At 40.2% G+C, this 22132-nt stretch overlaps 1 protein-coding gene across 2 annotated transcripts; it reads right to left on the bottom strand.

The window, feature by feature from the left end:
- Positions 1-1902: 1902 nt before the first annotated feature.
- LOC145456465 (kelch-like protein 24) lies at positions 1903-21906 on the bottom strand. 2 transcript variants are annotated; one of them, XM_080334579.1, is made up of 14 exons: positions 20883-21906; positions 20280-20385; positions 18338-18610; positions 17211-17358; positions 14565-14701; positions 14361-14510; positions 13809-13961; positions 11995-12102; positions 11263-11377; positions 11070-11191; positions 9229-9439; positions 8258-8438; positions 7478-7569; positions 1903-6595 (listed from the first exon to the last, which is right to left on the bottom strand). In XM_080334579.1, exons 1-14 carry the CDS (start codon positions 20963-20965, stop codon positions 6456-6458), a joined length of 2019 nt encoding a protein of 672 aa, XP_080190705.1. In that variant the 5' UTR covers positions 20966-21906; the 3' UTR covers positions 1903-6455. The 2 variants fall into 2 exon arrangements, with proteins under 2 accessions (XP_080190705.1, XP_080190706.1); XM_080334580.1 differs by having other exon boundaries at positions 18338-18509; positions 20883-21905.
- Between the last annotated feature and the right edge of the window lie 226 nt (positions 21907-22132).

The following is a 22132-nucleotide window of genomic DNA, read 5'->3' as shown; positions in this document are numbered from 1 at the left end:
AATTTAAGCCTACACACAAAATTTGGTTCAATTCCAGCCAGTAACCGCTTTGCTACAGGAGAAGAAAGTTTCCATTTATTATATAAAAATAAATCATAAAAAATTTGAAAATTTTCTGTTTACCCCATGAAAGTGTTAGGCTGTCTATAGAAACGATGCTCACCAAATTTGGTTCAATTCGAACTAGTGGAAGCGGAATTAAAATAGTATTTACGGTGACCGATTCTTTGTTTATTTATTATAGTTGTGCTCACCGTAAATACTATTTTATTCAAATCCGAATTTTTCGACGACAATAATTCCGCTTCCACTGGCTGGAATCGAACCAAATTTGGTGAGCATCGTTTCTCTATACAGCCTAGCACTTTCCTGGGGTAAACAGAAAATTTTCAAATTTTTTATTCTTTATTTTTCGATAATAAATGGAAACTTTCTTCTCCTGTAGCAAAGCGGTTACTGGCTGGAATTGAACCAAATTTTGTCTGTAGGCTTAAATTAGGTAACCTAACAATTTTATCAAGTAGCCAGTACGATTTGAGAAAAAAAGTCATTTTTGTAGAGCCCTAATGAACGCTCTCTCATTCACGAAATTTCATGCTGGTGACGTCATATTTTGTGATACGATTGTTGATGTACAATGTTCTTTCCAATTCTCTACTAGTTGCTGACAATTACCCCTGACGAGTGTCAGCCGAAAATATTCGGGTTCATTTCAATATGAAAATTGTAGATGTAGAGGTGTCAAATTTTTTGATTATTGGGTGACCTTTTCCAAAAAAAATGTGCAGTATTTAAGGAAAAGGGCATTTCGCCGTCGGCCATTACCGCGCCACGACGCACCAAGACATATCAAGTTTTAGGCCTGTCCTGTCCTGGCAATCTGAACCCCACAAGCCAAATTCCATCCGACAGAAAAAAAATTATTTTCCAGTCTAGAAATACCTATTAGAAATCGTGTGCGTCTCTTATTCCTGTACGCTTGGCGATTTCAATATCTTCTGACATAGCACACAGTAGGCCACGAATTAACATCATGCAACGAAGTAATTATACCAACGGGTCCGCCCGAAAATGTTTAATCATTACATTTTCCAAGACAACTCAGCTCTATTGGTAAATCTGAGGATAAAAAAATCGACAGCAATTTATATGTATTGTCTGATATATTGACCGATTCAATAATGAATTATATAATTTTTCGCGCGTGGCGCGGTTAGGCGATGCAAGCTCACGCACTAAAGAGAGCAATAAGTATCGTTGAAAATGGTTCTGAATACGTATAGGGTGGCGGGGACCTGCGGGGGCGAAGCCCCCCAAAAGTTTGGTTTATCACTCTATGGGGGCCCAATATCAACGTTATTTTTTTTTGGGGGGGGGGACTGACGAAGTGCTGTTTCGGTACTGTATACGGATATATACGACTGACGCGATGTTGCATTGCAGACAAACATTCGCGCTTTTCGTCGTCAATTCCCAAGCACGTAGAACTAATTAAGATGATAATGACACGATAGCGAGAGACAATTTTTTCGAGTATTGAAATTGTACAGTCCTTGCCACTATCACACTAATAGTTATGTTATCAAAGATTTCGTTTCAAGCTTTGAAACCTCGATTTGCCCTGTATGACTTGGATTTTTACTATAGCTATAATGTTAGATTGTTGTGACGCCATATTAGGATATTATTACGCCCAATTGACGATTATATCATTATATTTGTAAAACGGCTTCGATGAAAAATACGCAACATTGGCAATGGCGTTTATCACTCTCCGTAATACAGCAGCAAACATTGATTGTTTTGATTAGGCATTGTCATACCAACTTCTGAGCTTGTTGTTTCAACTGTCGAATCAGCGACGAATGCTGCGTGTGGCCATTTTTCGATAACACACATATATTGTAATTGATACATCTTGTATTCACACAAGGTATTACGAATGCAGTGTAAAATATCCAATCGCAGTCACACAACACCTTCAACCCTAAATTATCGCACTATTTCTCATGATTACACCGGTTAACGATTGAGTGCTAAGCACTAATATAATAACAATTACTCATTGTACTAAAAATTGACGCAATATCAACATTAAAATTAAATAAAGCGATAGATGATTCAATATCACAACTACATTGTAGCGAAGAAACGAAGAAAAAAAACTTGAAAAAAGAGAAATTGTTACCGAGCACAACAAACCTTGGATCGTCGTGCAAGACGATGATGAGCATAACAAGAATCCTTTTGAATTGAAGCGTTCACAAATAACAATAAACATGTGCATGAACACTGAACACGCATGTAGGCTTATGAACTAGAATAGTCCAACGAAGTACGAGCGGATACTGCGGAATTCATCATAGTAGCCTGTGATTATAGCGAACCACGATTTGACATAGATTTCGCTCATACAGATACGTCCCACTTCCCATCGATTTCTGGACTATTTTATGCTTTATATAAATATATTTTCCATGTCCCATATTTTACATTTAGATTTTACAATGACATTAGTCATTCTGCGGTGAACAGAGGTGTGTAGGTTTATATAGGTTTTCACCACCTGTATACCATGGTATTCTGATATGTGCAATGTGCATGTTCCCCAAAACTAACGCAATATAGGTTTGTAGTGACTTGATGCATGTTTAGTTTATGCAATTTAACTGTGAAGAACACCGCCGTACATGCAACGTGCAATTCAGCGACGGTAGGCTTTCTCACAGTAATGAATAATTGAAATACATCGTGAAGTGGTCAGCAACGCAGTATTTCTACTTTTTCAAAGTATACTCAATTGAGATTTTTTCACTTCCACTATTCACTTAGTGGTCACGTTATAAGACTACTTCCACTTCAATGGTTTTTGATGTCAAACAACCTGCTTTTTGCGTTTACATTCTGTCTAGTAGAAAGTTGTATACAGATAGATTAGCATCATTGTCATGAACGATATCGCCACGATAACTGGGCGATGTTGACACTGTATGATGGTAACAGATTATAATGAACATGAACACCTATATGTGGCTCCATTATATTTTCTCTGCGTTCATCACCAAGATGTATGGTATAATTTAAAAGAAGTCGCTCGCGAGTGAGTAAAAATAAGTCTGCATGGCGTCGTGCTAGTCTACTTCCTCAAACTACTAACTTGAGTAGGCTACTTCTCGGAGATATCGTGTTGGTCTTCTACTTGAATAAGTACGTTTGGATTACTTTGATAATAGCTACTTCCACCTGTAGATTAGTAGAAATTTACGTCATTGCTTTTAATTCTACCTAAGTACCAGCAATAGCTATACTTATATAACCTTTTTTTCACTAGCTCATTACCAGAGGAGCTCATTACTGAGGAATTTGAACATTCGTGATATCATCGGGCGGATCGCCTGAAAGGCATAGCTGCAATAGTCAGAGTGAATATATGGTGCGCGCCAGGATGAGTAATATCAGGATCATTACTAAAAATTAAGAAAAAGGAAGCCTAGTATACAAATGGATAACTTTTTTTGTACGAAACAATAAAAAAAACAAGTAATCGCGTATTTTGAGATCTAGGTTTTCGATTTTCATTACAAATGTGTTGCTGACAGGGTTCACAAATACAGATACTGAAATATATACAACGGCCCCACTTGCCATTCCTATAGACCAGGGGTGGGCAATTATTTTTCCCCGCGGGCCAAATGAGAAGCAGAAAATACGTTGGCGGGCCGAGTCTAAAAATTTAGCTGTGTTCTCCAGCGCATTAATTTTATTTTTTAATTGAAAGTAGTGAATTACACTGTTAATAAATGCTGCTCAGTCGATGTGTTGATAATATGTAATGAGAAAGTGACGGTTAATTACCAAAAATGAATATTTATTTGCCGTCATATTTCGAAACAACGTTAAACATTATACCTTTTGAACTCTTCTATCCGCGTTTTTCTATCACAACATTAAAATGTTTAAGGGATATTACACAGCTTATTGTCATGGTCCCTTCCTTCGGAGCACTATGTAGCTTGGCGAAATAGCGTGGTCGTGGAGTGAAGCTTACAGTTTTTCTGAAATTCGCCCTCCCTTGACCGATTGTATGTCTCGTGTTTTTGTCATCAGACCGACTTAAATTATGCTACTTAAACAAAGCGACCTGATCGGCACTAACTTCTAAAAAGACCAGTTTACCCTTGACTTCAGTAAACAAATATTTATTGCTCCAAACCTTCTTTGAATATCAGCTTTCGGCTTTCTTTTTTGACATGCCCGTTCATCCTATATGGGTGATGATGACTCATAGTAATCACGGGGACCGATTGACCACGAATGAGGGATTTTGAACCGCATCGCGTAACAATTTGAAACACAGACCGTGTAATGCAGTGAATCTCAAACTTTTTTAGACGCGCCCCGTTTATGACAGTGAAAAATTACGCAACCACCTTATCATCATATCGCAAATTGAAACCAGAATGCTGGCAATCCCAACGCATAGTTTGAGGGCATGGAAGGTTATGACTAGGGCAATTTTTTTTTGACCTAAAAAATCTAAATTTTGACTTTTTTTGACCTAAAAAACTGAAATTTGACCAAATTTTGACCTCACGTATGCAAATTAGGTGTTTTCGCATATAATGTTAAAATTGTACTACTTATCTTCATTTCTGGTTGGAACTGTCTGTCCTTACAAATTAGATTGGCCTGAAAAAACGTTTTTGGCACAAAAACTGACAGATTTTTACATGAAAAACTAGTATTTTAACGAAATCTGGCCCTATGAAGAATTCCAGTAGTTACATTACGTATTCTGGTGGAAATAATTAAAATTTGTTGTAGTACAACGAAAGATCCTTTCCTACATTCTCGAGTAGAAAGTGTCTGTCCTTACTACGTAGCTTGCCAAGAACGGAGAAAGAACGTTCAACAGCAGCATTTGTTGGCTGACAACACTCAAGTTGTGTGCACACTGCTGGTGACAAACCGTGTTGCTTCATTCTGACAATGTTGTCTATATCACAATTTTTCAGCTTGCGCTTCTTGATATAAGAACCATGCAATGTCCAAGCAGTCTTGCTTCAGCTAGGATATTGCGGTACGTTGACCATAAAACCATGTCACTATTTGTTTCATTTGACCATTTATGATTCACAATGAGCAGACGATGGTCCGTTTACAACGGTAGACCTATAAAGTAGGCTACAAGCTGTAAAATATCAAATGATAAGTTCACCGACAGCGCAAAATCTACGATACAAACGAAATGCAGAGGTCAAAAAATGTTTGACTTTGTAAACAATTTTGACCTAATTTTGACTTTTTTTGACATGTCAAAAAAAATTGCCCTAGTTATGACTGTTGATGAGAGAATTCTCCAATACGAAATTCTGACTACACACAGGGCAACAATTACGAATAGAAGATAAACCGCGCCGAGCGCGAATTTTTTTTTCAGTTGACCACACCTTCGCGCCCCCTTCAGATGCTTTCACGTCCCCCAAGGCGGTTGCGCGCCCCAGTTTGAGAATCACTGGTGTAATGCGTAATGTGACAATGCCAACAAAGGTTTGGTGAATTCTTGTGACTTTGATTGTTACGGCATAATTTGCCACATTGACTTTATTATGAATCTGGATTGCGAGTGCCAGGTAGGTAGGTTGCGTAATCGCGACATATTATTGGACAGGCTTGAAAGTAAACGAATTTTCAGTTCACTTTATCCAGCCTATGGTTTTAGTTTACGCAGCAACATCAAAAAGTAGGTTTTATATTTTGAATTCCGTGGAGCTATTCGCGGGCCGCACAGAATAGCTCGCGGGCCGCACTTTGCCCAGGTCTGCTATAGATAGAGGCTGATTGTGGTCACAAAACTTCGGGAAATAATCTCATTGAAAGGCGTACGACGTATTATACGGATACTGATGTAAAATGAATGTAAAGCATATGACAGGGTTTCAAATATAGGATCGATTATTGAATTATTATAGAAAAAATTTCCACCAATTATTAAACAAGAAAACACCTAGGTCAATGGTGGTCACTAGATTTCACAACGAAGCTACGTCAATCATATCTGTTTCACGCGGTGACAGGATCAAGAACTTGTAACGCTAAAAAGTTTAATAGACTGAGGATTGAGGAAATGTCAAATTTCACTGGTTTGACAAAAAGTGAAATCGACGGCTATTTCACTTGTAACGTGAAGAACATGGGGCGAATTCTGTACGTACAGGATTATATCCGATAAACTGCCGTCAGCTTAGAAAGGCCAAGCGCGGTGGAGCTCTTGGACATCTATCTATTAAACTCAAGTTAAAAAATAAGTAAGACAAGTACAAACGATACAACGAAACTAAAGTTACACTATATTGTGTCTCAACTAAAAATTCAATTCTGCTTTCGACGTGGACATGGGCCGGGAATGTTTACGGGCCAATGCTGCTCCAACATGGTGGAGGTCGAATGTCACTTTATCTGATGTCTTTGAATATGCTCACAAATCCTTGGGCGTAAACCGGCGTGTTCAGAATGCTGACGACAGTCCACGTATCGCTCAGTTGATCGTACACCTCTATGGTACCATTGATGTAATTGTTACCGTGAAGCCCACCTAAACAAGGATACGCCTACGGTAAGTGGACCGTGTTGAAGTCGGCAGTTCAGAAAACACGATAAAGAATAGCCTGATGTAAAAACGTTCAATGTAGTCAAAAAGTAATGAATCACTGTCGTTGACCTGAGCAAATTCGATTGCATATATGCAGATTTGGTTACCGGTCTGGTCAGTAACGAAGTACTACTAATTTATCGAGGCACTCAAGTTCACTTTTCTACTTCCAATACGTGCTCACGTGGTTCTGTTTTTGGACTATTTACACTTTTACTTCAACAGTTTTTGAGGTCGAACTATTCACATTTCGACAAGTGCAAAGTAGTATGCGGAAAGGTTTGCATCACTTTCGTGAGTGAAATAGCCATCACGACTGGGTGTGATGCAGGCCCTGTATGTGCAGATTAAGATTTCGAAAATTTTACTTATATTCAAATTCATCACTGATTTTACGTTATTTGCGAAGATACTTCATGCAATTGAAAACGGGCACAGGCGTTTGACCAACTAAACTATGTGCGACGCCTCGCCCCAATCTACTTTTTGAAATTACTTGAATACTTCTCGGAACCTTCCACTTTCTACTCCTACTTGACATTGTTGGGCTTTCCTTGAAAATCGCTACTTTTCTTGCACTTGAATACCAACAAAAACTACTCAGACCTGATGTTGAAGCGTGCGATGATATCCGTATGAAACAAGCATAATATGCAAACATTTAGTGTCGAAATCGGAAGCGACAAAAATCTAATATCACGCCTCTATAGGCAATCGTGTCGCGGTTACATTTGAAATAAGTGTGCATGGGTGACAGGGTCGAATATATTAATAATAACGCGGAACTGAAGTACTGATAAGTACACAATTGTTATGACAACATACCAGCAATGTAAAGCTTTCCTCTGTGTACTGTGGCTGCACCGTGCAAATGCCCTCCGTTCGTGTTATTCATTGCTTTCCACTGATTTAGATGTCTGTTTAATAAAATGTAGAGACAGTGTGAGGGCGATCGATAAACGACGGATTAAATGTTTGGTTTTTACAGTGCTGTGTAGTGTGAAACACGGGTGTAAAACTGTAAATACACACTTTTTTTCGCTAAGAGTGCAGTACTAGTACAAATAGTTAATGTAAGGAATTCGTACTTTCCAATGCCTAATATTTCAAATACACATATTAGTAAGCAGAGCCAAGTTGTTTGCGCGACAACATGAAAGTTTAGATAATGATCGTTTTCCAGCCACCTGAAAAATTATTGGCTATAGAAACAAGCCGTCCTACTTTCTTTATTCGTAGGATGAAAGGCAGAAAATACAAAGTTTAACAAGTCGTAAGCATAGGCAGAGACCAAATATATAGCATATTTGGATGTTCCAAAGCACCCCGTTCTATCACCAGAGGTGGTAGCGTAGTAGCGTCGTAATTTTCCACTTAGTAGGTATCTCAAAACATGTCAAAACTACTTGAGCACCTGACAAACACACAAGTAAGTAGTTTCAAAAAGTAGATAGAGTTATCGATGGGTCGCCTACTATTAGCAGTCTATCGAACGGTGGCTGCCTTCGGAATAGCAAGTTGTATCTTGAGTACTTTGTTACTGACCACGTCTACGTATCACACACTGTAGTCTATTTCTCTGACGCTTCAACTTTTCATACTCACTTGTTGTAAGCGTGCACTCGCCGATGCTGGCCCAGAACGTATATAATCCCGTTCAGATTCGCCGCGACGGCGCCGCGTTCCGGTTGAGGAAGCGGCTCCAACAACACCCAGCTGTCTGTTGACGGACCATAGCATTGCACTGAGGAAACTATTTCGTTTGGCGACGGACCTCCAGCACCGCCTGAAAGTATACATTTAATGGAACTATCACCATGACATGGCGTACCGGTTGGTGTGACAGCAAAAGTTTGTATCCAAAAGTGCCGTTTAACTGATTGCACCCTATAGGCTATGGTGGAAATCTTGTGAATACATCTGTTTTCCACCAATGTATTTGCAGTGTCGGGTCTCGGAAAAATTAAGTTATGCAATGCCTGATTTAAGTCATAGCGATTTTTCTCATACTATACTCTCCATTGTTATTCAATGCGCAGTTTTGCAAAGGCTTTGAGACCTCAAAGGCTATAGGCTACCGTAAATTTCAAGGATTTCGGCGGTATAGCTTGACGCCTTCCAACAAGAATGTTGGAACCTCTGATGTACGCATTGTGCAAAAACATTACGAAGGAAAAGTTCAAGTGATATCAATCACACCGAATAAATGAGATTCTGTGTTTCATAGAACTCTACAACCTATACCTACTACAACTCGTTGTTTGTGTCTTGTCTGTGCATGCCCGAAAAAGCGTAATAGCATGCAAATATTAGGAATGAATGTTTCGGTATGTGCGACTTGGATGGTAAGACGTACTTTAACATAATATGAATTCATAATATATAGAGGAAAACAATTCCTTCTAGACTTCTTATTCTTATTCTTCCTATAATGAGAACGAAATTTGCAAATACAAAACCAAGACTAATTGACGCAAAGATCAACGTATAGTTTCCCAATTCTCACACACTGTAAAATGTATATATTGTTGTCAAATTTTGACTTGAAACAGGTTGAAAAGTCTATCGAAGCCTACCTATTACATACAGGCATCCGTCGCAAGTCACAGCGGTAGGTGAACTCAGTGGCTGTAGCATGGGCCGCACCTTCACCCACGTATTGGAATCCGGATTATATCGTTCTACAGAGTCTAGTCTGTTTGTGCCGTTGTGTCCGCCGACTACGTAAAGATGGTTTCCCAAACCGATAGATGTGTGCAAATACCTTGCTTCGGAAAACGATGCTACCTGTGGTAAACGCATCTACGGGTTAAAACTAAAGCTATCGTTTTCATTATTTGGTGGAGTTGGAGCTAAATTTATTGCGCCTGTACCGCAACATGTTTTCAATCGATGTGAGAATTGTATAAAAAAGAGGAATTCGTTTGTGTAAATGTTTCATTTTTTACAAGACCTTTGGTGACTATGATGATCGAGTCCGCCAGGAACGGAAACGCGGTTGCCGGGATACATGCAGGTGCAGGTCCTATCTATGGTTGCCCGACATATAAGAATGAGACACGATGGAAAACGACAGTTGAGCATGGGACACTTTAGCGTGCGTCACTTCAGCATGTGACTTTATAACCCAAAAACTAACCCTAACCGAAACATAACCCTGAAATTAACCCCTATATATATCCCAACCCCAAGCCTTACCCTAACTCAACCCTATATCCAACCCGAATCCAACCCTAACCCGTAATTTAACCCACATGCTCATCAGTCGCATGTCCAATTGTCTTATGCCGAAGTGTCACATGCTATATGACGCATGCTCCTATGTCCACGGGTCCCCTATCTATACCGATCTAGTCCCAATATCACGGCTTGACGCTGCTGATTACACAGGACGAAATATATTTAACTTAATTGGCCAATAGGACGGTAAGCGGTACATCTCAATCACTCGACTAACTGGATGATGGAAATTATACGTATTTTAACTATGTGTTTTGTAATATAGGTTTTTGCGCGTCAATTATCTTGTGCGGGTCATATCCTGGACATATCCAGGAAGAGTCGCGACATTATCGGAATACCTAGAAAACTAAGTCTACGCTAGAAAACTAAGTCTACGGCCTACAATACTCGTCCTACTAGTTCCAGCATTTACATAAATTAACGTGACTATTTGACTAGTTGACAATTTCCGAAAAAAATTGTCTGATAATCACGTGAACTATATGGTTGCTGTTGGTATGTGTTGGAATTGTGAAGAATTAGGTTCAAATTCCTATTGTCCCGCAATGGACCACTTGACCAGCGATTGATTGATCAAATAGACAAAAGTTGACTAACTTGATTCGCGTTGTAGCACTTATCAATCGTTTCTATATAAGGTTCTTACATTGATATTCGTCGGCTACTCGTCGCAATGATCGAGAAAAATAGCTCGCCGGCGTTATTCAAACAATATGCCGTGAAGGGGATGTCAAGTACATGGGTATAGGCTGCTTGACGCCGGAAAAACCGCAAAAGTAATTTCTGTTAAGCGGTAGACGGCAAGAGGCTTCCGGCTTGAACCATCCGGTTTCCATACGTTAAGCATCCAAGTTTTTAACCTCTACAGGTCTGCTTTTCCACATCACAGGAATGGTTATAAAGATACATACAGTAGAATGAGGTATACATGTTTATTGAAGGGACAAAATGCCACGGAAAATATGAGATCATCGCTATATTGCAACGCAATGACGTTACCCGGAATTTCGGAAGGCCAAAATGGCGCCTAAAACAGATGATCGTGGGCTTGATTTCCTAATCCCCGTACAAATATTCGAATATAGTAGAAGATATAGAAGTGCCAGCATTTTAGCTTCACTCAAAAGCTGTTCTTCGGAAATTGTGCCAGCCAATAGATCAGCAGCAATTTTACCTGTTGCCAGACATCTAAACTAGGTACGTAGGCCCACACTTCGTTGCATGAACTTTTCGCAGCGCCTCCAGTGACGAATATGTTGTTATTAACAGTGGCGACGCTGTAGGCCGTTTGTGAAACTGAACAAAACACACAGAAAAAGTGATTTCGCGCAATTGTTATACATACAATTCAGTTCGTCGACTGTTACCTTTAAGTTTTGCTAGAGATCTTCCGCTGACATTTGGAAAGCTGTAGTAAAAGCAATCCGGTACCAATATCTTATCCTTGTTTAAACCGCCGACGACAACTAAAATTTCGCTGACCTGGAAAACATCATAGGCATACAGGTATTAAAAATCTTAACAATAGTAGTGGCCCATATAGCAGAATATTACTTTTTCGGAGTATTCAAATAATCTTTTCACCTACTTGCACTACATGCTCAAGTGCATACCTCTTATTCATTTCGCCTATGCCTAGGTGGGTGTCTTATTTCAAGGAATACTCCAAGTCGTTTCGACACCTTCCTATCTTTTCATTGATGAAAACAACTGATACTGATACTGATGATTGTACCTATAGGTAGTGTCATTAGTAGTTTTGCTTTAATGGCTAAGATGCCTTCTGTAATTTCCAGATTAGCCAACTCCGATTACTCTCGACCAAATCTAATTGCTGAAGCTACTTACTTGAGTAGTTTTCAAACCTATCAATTTCTACTTCCACTGGAAGTAATTTTGACATATCTTGGAAATTTCTACTTGTAATTGAGAAGAAATACGCGGCGTTACTTTTACGTGAACAGCAGCTCTGATTACTTCGGCGACCTCTGACAGCACAATAGGAATTATCGTATGTCTACAATGGACATATATTGAGGTTACATAGATCGATATTTGATAATATAGTCAATTCATGTCCATCAACATAATTCACATACTTGATCCCGATATGAAATTCTCGGCTGCGTTCGAGAGCTTTGCATGAGCGGTCGTTGATCCGCAAGTAGTTGGAATCTCCTCGCTTCGTCCAACAGAGGCTCGCATTCCTAAACGGTACAGGGAAGGTGAAATCGAATCCATATTATTGATTTCGCGCTGCTGGTAATGTTTTGAAGTTGCGTATCTGAGAAATCCCATAGTCCACTCCGGGCCTACCACAACTTATCCGTATCCGTTAACGTAGGCCCCGTCCACTCTAATTTCGCTTCTGCTAGAACTTAAGTCAGTGTTCCTGCTCAAAGAATTAGGTTTTGCTATTCAACGAGAACGTTTCTTACTGTATAGTCCATAATGGCAAATATAGATGCACCATACATGTGCAACTGCAACTTTACTGTGAATACAATGGCAAATATTTTGGATTCTTGAGAACGGGCAATATTTCGTCATAGACGCATATTTGCTTTCTATGATAAGATAACACGGCCGATTTTACATTGCATATCCGAGACCCTCTTACGACATAAACGATGCTTGCTGTTCCATTCTACCATTCTACCGATGTATAAATCTAAAAATTCGCATATGAATATCATCGACTGTGAAAGGGCCATTGATGGCGAAAATCGATAAAAGTGAGCATTGAGCAAGGGTCAAAACATCGATTCGAATACTAACATTGTGCTTTGTAAATAATTTATGACGTCATATATCACTGGAGAAATAATTACGAAATAATAGACATGTTGAAAATATAAAATGTAATAGTTGACAGCTTCCAATCTAAGAGATCAGCATACAAAACATAAGGCTCATTCCGATGGAATAAACTTGAGACCGTTCAATGTATTTGTTGAGCTTTCAAGCGGGTTGTTCTATCTCTATCAAATAGGTCATTCCACGAACAAGTTGTCGCAAACGAGATTATCCATGAATTATGAATACCAATACAGCTCGTGTGAACAAATATAGAAGACGATACTTTAGAATGTCTTGTCGTGCTGCCGACGTTAGCGTCATGTGTTTTGATAATTGACCTACATTTTCGCCCTACGACAGCGCCATATGGCTGTGAAAGATAACGTCCCCATAACAGATCTGATCCCTGGATCACGTATTTTCGTTATTGGGCAATGGGCATACATAATGACGTATATATAACATTCTCCGATCATTATGCAGAAAATGAATCCGTTTCTGTGAAGATAAAGCTGTCATTTTTCGCCGAACTGGCGAGTGGATATTGTAACGTTATAAAATTCTGGATGTTATGGTCAATTGGGATGGTCAAGTAAAGAATGTGTGTGTATATTTATGCAGAAATGAAGAATGAAAGTCAATGTGCGACGTGTAGAATACATGCCGCATTAAAGATCGGTTTAAAAAGTACTGGTATTTTGCAGGTATATAAACCAGAGACGGGTCAGCAAAGTATGTTCCTCGTGGTACAGAAAATGATTATTACAACGAACAATAAAATTTATAGTAAAACAATTATTTAGGGTTGAGGTTTTATTTTAATATGAATTTTATTAATTTAAGAAAGTACCTGAATTGGAATGCTGCACAGTGCACACACAATAAGAAACAGTCTATCATACAACGAAAAACAAGCAGGTCATAACGGGGAATGAAATTGCACGAGGTTCATATGAATCTAGGTCGGCCTAAGTCGCAATCTTATATATACGAAATTTATAGTTTACGCTTTGAAACGCCGTTGAGTGAGAGTCACGTTTCTTCATTATCTTGGGTTTTGATCTATATATGATTTAATCATGGACCGTCACCGGTTCACACAGATAAGCCGTACCTTCGAAGAACGAATGAGTTGGTCCTTCTGTACAACATCCAACAAATATTGAGGCTTTATCAACGGCAGGCGTACGTTTTTCAAGGCAATCGGCAACAAGGATTTTCTCTCTTCGGCGTTGTGTCGAACCCATGATATCACAGCTGAGTAAACCTGAAGTATGTACACGACTTGCAAGAAATCGACTCCGGCCAGACGACTTCAATATTGATATAATGATAGCACCTAATAGATAACATTTCAGTTATACACTGATTGAACCCGTTCAAATCGTAGACATTGCAAAACCTGAGGGATCAAAATCTTCGAAAAGTTGGCTATGACCTATGACCAATGGGTACTTGTCGTTTATAAGTTTGAAACCGGGTCGCATCATGTATATACGATTGAACCGGTCATTCACCATTCGTCATTTCTACGCAATTGTGCAGTACACGTCGTATTCTCGCTCAGAAATCGGGATACATCCCATGAATTTCAATCTGACCTAGGTACGGATCAAGCCGCGACATTTTACAAATAAATTACTCTGAAATGTTACCCATTGCATACCAATTCTTCGTGGAGCACGTTCAAGTGGTCGCTCGATATATACGACAGCAGATCTTCGAGAGAAATCTCACAAAATTCCTGCGTCTGCGCTACTTTAGTAAAATTCTTCAACGTGTAGGATTGAGCGAAGTCGATTAGTTCCGTGCATTTCTATGAGATCGCAACATGACGTGTGAACGTAGGACTGCAAGAGAAAGATGTTACCTGGGAAACGGCGAATTTCTTTAGCACGACGCAGTTCGACGGATTAATCTTTCTTTTGATGAAACACACGCAGGCTGATGTGACGGCGGACATTTTCAAGTACATCGACGCCGAGAGTATTTGTTGAATGTTGCTATCTGAAAATATTCGAAAATATGAAAATCAACGATAGTATGAATCAGGGCTCTTCAGTCGGTTCCCTTTGCCACTGACACCACTCCCACTTCGCCTCCAGACATTTTCAATACACCGACCCATAAGTACTCCGAATACATCAGCTAGAAATCCTAACATTTTCATCACAGAACTCCGACTACGGCTCCATCTAGTAACTAAGAAAATTAAATTATATTTTTGTATTACTATAGCTATTATTGTTACCAAGTGAATGAACGTACTGTGCTGAATTTGTGCACAAAAAATGAAGTTTAGTTTGTGAAGGTCCGTCCGGGACCTGCGATATTCAATATATGAATATCGTAGCTCGTAGGCCCGGTCCGTGTACGTACGTACGTACGTACGTACGTGAAAAACGTAATGACTTATGTAACTGGACCAGCGTCACGACACCAATGGCAGTGGTTTGAATCCCGGTTCGGACCAACTTCTATTTCTCAGAGGTTTATCTGGGCTCCTCATCGCTAACCTCGCTGTGATTGTAGTGTATGAAAAAGCCCAGAATGAAGGTGAGCCGAGCAAAAAAGTCGGCAGCGTGTTCTGTGTGAACGCGAACGCGAACCTCGTGACGTCACGTGTCGTCATATTGCTAATTTCAACCCTACATTTCAGTGAAGTTACATATTAATGTACGTACACGATACCTAGCGACGACTCGGGCCACATAATGCCACAATGCTGAAGTAGGCCTACATACTGACTTTTTATACGTCGCCAAATGTATCAACTGCGGGGCAACCAAATGATATATTAATCCCATTAAATCGATATCTTCCGTCGCTTTGCCAGCAATTTCGACGAGAACTTGCACTGGAATATAAGCTTACGCCTTAACGGTCTAGGCCAGACCGGACAATCTATTCGGCGTCTGATTGTTGCTGCGTTGATATTGAGCAGAGTGTGAAACGGGTTTCTATACTTGCTACCGATATTACCCCATTAACAATTATATAGGAGCCAACACCTCAATCGCACGGATTTGGTTTTTATGATAAAATAAACATATGAAATGAGATCGACCCCGTACGCTTGTTAGATTTTTTACAATATACAACGATATCAATGTCATTATTGATTGGTTGAATAAGCATCATTCGCGGACTACCTACATGCAGCGTATTTCGCTTTTGATGCTGTGTGATTGCGGGTCAAGCTCACAGCAGAAAGTCACTAAATATAAAACAAATGGAAAGCTGGATAAGTCGAGCGTAACAAAGCAAGTAAAATTTTTGAGATTGTCAAAGTGCTTGCTCGTTTAGTGTTGATTTTCTATGCTGCCAGCTCCATGCACAGAGTGGCCCGAAGTTGAAATGCAATATATTTCAACCAAAGATGTTATAATGACGTAAAAATTGTAACATGTGAAAAAGGTTAACAGTGCAGAACCTACCAAGGTTCGTTTGTGAACGTAAACCTCTAAATTTCTGATGTTAACACACAGAACGAGAACGTGAACCTCACGTTCACACCATCCCTACTTATTAGCACTTATCATGACATGACCGAGCCCGAGCGCACATACATGTCATACATGTGCCGAATGCAAGTATGCGTTCGCGGTAATGCCGCCGTGTTAATGCACACGGAAGTCCTATCCTGTCAATATCGATACCTATTTTGAAATAGAAAACAATACGGCTCGCACCAACAGGATGGAAACCATATGATATCATCCCAGTGGTTTATTATGATGAAGCATATGCCGCCAGTCCGTGCTTATTAGTAGACGAAAATAACACGGCATATGTGCAATATATCCGTTCATGCAAAGACAATAGTAGAACCAACAGGAAGACGAAAATAAGGTTGACATGACCGAGTCTCATTGAACGTTGTCCATATGGCATATTGAATGTTTCCCTAACATCGATACTATAGTTTCGGAGGCTGCATATTTTTTGAACGAAAACCCGATGGCGATATCAGACCAAATCAACTCCCAAAGAGACAAAATTTGTAAACTTGGGTGAAAGGACATAAATCGGGATTAGTTATCCAACAGAACCAATATAGGCTCCATTTCCCCATCTAAATTGACTTGATGTCATATCGACACCGAAATTTAGATGTTGTGACGTCACAATATAGTTATGAAGTACCAGTTTGACGGGAATGTTTCCACCCTACACATAATTTCTACATATGTCCACGACTATAAATATGACTGACTGACGATATGAGCGCGAATACTGTAGTTTGATATTGATGTATGCATGTACCAGTATATGCATTTGTCTTATTTCACGGATTCTGGTGAGATATGGCATAATCCCTGTAGACTACTTCGTCATGGCCTACGCGTCCTGATTTGTGATTGATACAGGTTTGTATATAAACAAGTAGCGTAGATGCTATCGCGCTATGATGGTCAAGTGGTAAAAATTGACGCTTTTTATACTTCAATATATGCCCCAATACTGTTTACTGCGACGCCTATACGTCATTAGATGCTCATGCTCATTCGCTCACCAGTAATAGTAATGCGCGAGGTGTAGGCAAATTTGATCAATTCCGACAGAATCTGAAATGTGATATCCACCACCGCATGATGCTGAATTTCGGGCAAAGCCAAGTCGATCATCTGCGCAAAGTACTGGCTCACCGCGCAAATAACAACCTGCGAAAAGGATATAACTGAAGTCACGTACAAGTCTACACACATTCGATTTTACTTGCATACGATATTAATTAGCGGATTCCTTAGCGGTATCAATTTATCAAGTATAGGTCCAAAATTACAAGTGGACATACTGTCTATATTGAGACGGGAGGGAAAACGTCTATCCAAGTACCAATATTATTGGACAAATTCGCGAAACTAGAAAACAAAAGCTCATTGATTCCTATAGCATTGGTATTCGCGATTTCACTGCGTAGTATGCCGATGCCGATAGACATAACAAATAAGAATTACGTTCACTGTCGCCTATATCATTTGGCTCGTCCATGAATCACCTAATCAAACTCCTGAATTTACAATAGGACACGATTCACAATTTCAAATGTGGCAAAACAATCTCAGCTATGTTATATTTTTATAATTATCGAAAAAGCAGTTTGAAACTCGTTCTACCTCATTTCGGCTAGTCAGAATGGCAATTAGTTGCATTCGAGTTGTGATTGTGCAGTAGAGTATTGTATGTGCTTTTATAGTGACATATTTCGTATTGATTTATGCAGGGCATTGTATGGAACGAGAGATTTCCATATTCCGTACGTGAATGTATCTTTCCATATCACTTGAAAATTTCCACACAATACCAACATTCTTCCATACCATATGCGATACATTTGCCACCCTTTCTAATACTTACAGTGTAATAAATATAATGCGTCTTCTAACACACGGAAGGAATTGGGTGTTAACATTTCGCACGCGATACTACTTGAAGCAACTCCGACAAGTAGAAAAATTTGGGTCGGTTGGGCCGACTATAATAAACAATATATATATTGCACTATAGTTTCCAGGTTTAAGTCGGGACCTAATTAGGCTGCAACAGTAACCGCCGAGTCCGGGCACGATGCATACGACCCGATTCCACCGCCCGCATACTGTTCGAGTAAATACGAAAAGACGCGACAAACGACCTTACTTTATGACAAGGTATCTCTTTATCCTCGGCGATCAGAATCAAATCCACAAATTTGCCGGTGATTCTCATCTCGTCCATGACTTTTAATATATGATCGGAATGCGTCACTTCATAATGTTTGTAGGGCGAGCGTTCCTTCGGACTCAGGGGTGCAGTGCCGTCGGTAGGAGTGCTGCGGCATGACGAGGAGTCGTTGACGGAGTTCTCGCTGAGCGTTTGGCTGTTTTGATACTTATTGCAGAGCGTTGTTGAGAGGTTGTCCAGAGAGGAATGCTGTGTTGGAAATGGTTTCGAAGATATAAATCTTACTATAGGACGTGAAGCGACAACAAAGATCGACACCGACACTGCGACAGTCATCATTGTAAATAGGTTAATCGGAGGAGCGTTTGTAGGCTACTTGATTCAATATAGTGCTAAATAGGGCTGGGCAAAACCGAGTATCTGGTTGATTCGATTTCGAATCGAATATATATAGCGACAAGTCTAATATTCGACTATACCACCTACTATGAGGTGATAGCAGCAATAATGACTTCCAAGGTCCAACTCTATGCGTTATTTTTACGGCCACAAGGAAATGCCGTCGGTCATACGTCCTCCCAAATAATTTTTGTATTTCCGGACCGTGACTATATTTCGTAACGATTTGTGTCCCTTGCGACTTGCAAGGATCGATCGCTGCTCGAGAGAGCCCTAGAGCTTAATCAAGAGGCGTCTCCCTTTCGAGCATATGTCTCAACACATATCATATAGGTACAATATTTTATTTCTCCGCAAGCGCGCCAATGAATCCACAACTCGCATCATTGCAACCGCAGCTGTACAGTATACACTATACAGAAGTGGTTCTCAAACTTTTTTCGATACACTCCCATTTATGACTGTGAAATATTTCGCGTGCCCCTTATCGTCATATCACAAAATGCAACAAGAATGCGAGCATCCCAACGGATAATTTGATGGCATGGAAGGTTATGACTGCTGATGAGAGAATTCACAAATAAGAAATTCGGACTATACACAGAGCAATGACCATGTATTGGAGGTAAATCGCGCGGAGCCCGCATTTTTTTTCCAGTTTATCGCAGCTTCGCGCCCCCTTCAGATGCTTTCACGCCCCTCAAGGGAGCGCGACCCCAGTTTGAGAACCCCTGCTATACATCGACACGCGCAAACCAGTTGCCAGGACATGATATATATATGGCTTGGTCATGATTGTTCCGACCATTCTATTGCATAAGTCGGATTGATGTCATAGTATAGGATTTGGCTGAAGTATGGTTTTTCCTAATGCTTGAGCTTGCGCGTAATAGCTGGGTATGGTAGAGGGGTGGGGCCGTAACTATACACGCTGACCCGCCGCTGGAGGGTAAACAAGATATAAGGAGGGGCAGAAATATAATTCTTTAATCAACACAAATTATAGAGTAATTCGGGCCAATTGTTGCATTATGTACAACTGGTTGTCTGCACCGTCTCTATTTTATACATTCCACGTACATACGCTTACGTAGCAGGTCGGCTATTATTAGAAGCGCATTTTTTCGATGCGAGTGACTTGGGTCGCGAGGTGTCAATAAAACTCAGATTCGGGTCGCGTTTGCAAATGCAAAATGCAAGAACCACTGCTAGAGAGGCTGAGTCTAAAAAGGCCTACTTGGACTATGCTTGGTACGGCAGATCATAATAGTCCAAATACATATATCAAACAAACATGAACATGAACAGTGAACACGTATCGATATCTGGTGTAACTTTGATGACAAAAAATGCATTTTCCACGCACTACATATTTCCGCACCGTCATGCTGGCGTGGAACCCGGATTACTACATGCTATGTTGCAGAGCTAGAGTATTCACAACAAAGCGCTATAAGTCAATTCTTACTACACTTCGAGAAGAAAAAATAACATAGTAAACGATAATCTCATTACTTACTGATAGCGTGCGCTTTTTATTCGGAGGACCACCCGTTTGATCGCGTGTGCTCGGTGATACATTCACGATTTCGCGGCCGAGCGACTCGTTTCCAGATGCGACAAACCTTCATAAAAACCGATCGGCGAGGGATAATTATCCGTGTGCATTGTGCAATGTGCATTGAATTGGTATAGCAAAAAAAGCAAGCGGTCATCCTTCAACTCAACTTGATCACAATTACATGAGCAAGTCATCAACTCATAGCAAAACTGGTACTGTCGGGATCGTTTGTTTTACAACGGAGATCGTTTCATATACCGAGGTTCCGAAGAACGTTTAAAAATTAAAGGGAAGTACAATGGGTCAAAATTTTGCTGACACTGACTTAATGAGATGAATACACATTGTGACATAATCAAAATGAACGATGTGACAACATCGAATCAAAAAATTGGAGAGAAGAGCGGTAATCGCCGTGGAAATTGCTAATGATTACATAGTTCTGATGTGAAATAACAGTAACAGCAGATTTCACACTTTATCTTGAATAAAATCACTGACTTTGTGTAGGAGAACCCCTATTAGTAAGATTTGGTGAAGTAGAGATTTAATTGCAATTACCTCATCGCATCTGTGCCGTAGTCTTCTTCATTCACAGGTTCCATTTTGATGCGTGTTGACGGCATCATCGTCAAACTCGTCATTCTACCTCGCCAACCTCCGCGCAGAAGGAATTTCGTCGCAAAGTATTTCGTAAGTGTACGATAAGAGAATATACCTGGCGACTAGACAAGTGCAATCGCAGTTTGATCAACGTAGTTATAATGAAATGGAAATCTTCAACGCGACACTCGCTACCACATTTCACGAGTTAGTGTATAAATGTAATATCGGCCAAATCCATGCTACAGCATCGTTGAATAGTATTCAAAATCGACTTAGACTATAGGTCGTTTGTTCTGGCACTATTCCCAAAACCTAGGACTACGTCAATTATCTGGCATGAATAAGAAGACAATCGACCTGCCAGCCAGCACTGGCCGGCTCTCAGCCAGTTGCTATTGGCACTCAGCCTATTTCAGTATCATTCATGTTGTAAAAATTCCACGTGGCTGGCGATAATCGCAATGCATATCTACTAATACAGTTACGTCGTGATCTACTTATCATTCCAATTATCTATATAGTGCAACTGTTCCGAAAGCAACGCTAAATAATACGATGCTTCGCCTAACAGGACGAAAAACAAACAGCGTTCACTCCAGGCGCAACTAGCGGAAACGATCGTCGACTTCATCTAAATTACCAACCACAGTAACAGCGCGTGCTGGCAATCGAAGCCGCCTCGAAGTGAGCTGTATGTGTCACTGTCTGTGTATACTGTATAATTTATATATAATGTACAACATGCGTACATACAACAATACCAAGCGACGTTGAACCTGTCGGACATACAGTATTCAGTTGCAGAACTTGAATACAATGTTGTCACAAGCATCGCAGTATCTCAGCTGTCCTTTTCCGAGTGATCGAATACCATACCGCGCGGCCAGCCCACAGTATTTGCTATGTAAGCTTTCATCGGCAAGCGTGCTCTCGAGGCGATTGGCATCGCGCCAATGCAAGTCCTTGTTGTAAAAACAAGCCTCAAAGAGAGGCAAGTGACGCAGTGTCTGGACCGCAACCAGCCGTTGTTGGCACAACTACTGTTGGCTTACTGTATTGTTGGAATTACTGCAAGTACAGCGAATCGAGCAAAAGGACATCGCGACGGCGCGTTGGGTACTTGACAAAGTTTTTGCTGGTAACTAGGGCTGGGGCAAATCGAGTAATCGAGGGCCACTTTATGACGCCATAACATTATTGGTTAT

This window comes from Botryllus schlosseri, chromosome 14 (assembly GCF_051294905.1).
Source record: "Botryllus schlosseri isolate E-star chromosome 14, Bs_hap1, whole genome shotgun sequence".
NCBI classification, from domain to species: domain Eukaryota; kingdom Metazoa; phylum Chordata; class Ascidiacea; order Stolidobranchia; family Styelidae; genus Botryllus; species Botryllus schlosseri.
Note: the sequence above shows the minus strand (reverse complement) of the source record. Positions and strands in the feature narration are given on the sequence as shown.

Excerpts from the sequence above, each read along its gene's own strand:
- LOC145456465 (XM_080334579.1), bottom strand. The coding sequence starts at position 20,965 with ATGACGAGTTTGACGATGATGCCGTCAACACGCATCAAAATGGAACCT. Across the intron at positions 20,386-20,882 it reads TACGGCACAGATGCGATGAG|GTTTGTCGCATCTGGAAACG; the intron begins GTAATTGCAATT and ends GTTTTTATGAAG. Across the intron at positions 7,570-8,257 it reads CGAGTGCACGCTTACAACAA|ACATCTAAATCAGTGGAAAG; the intron begins GTGAGTATGAAA and ends TTTATTAAACAG.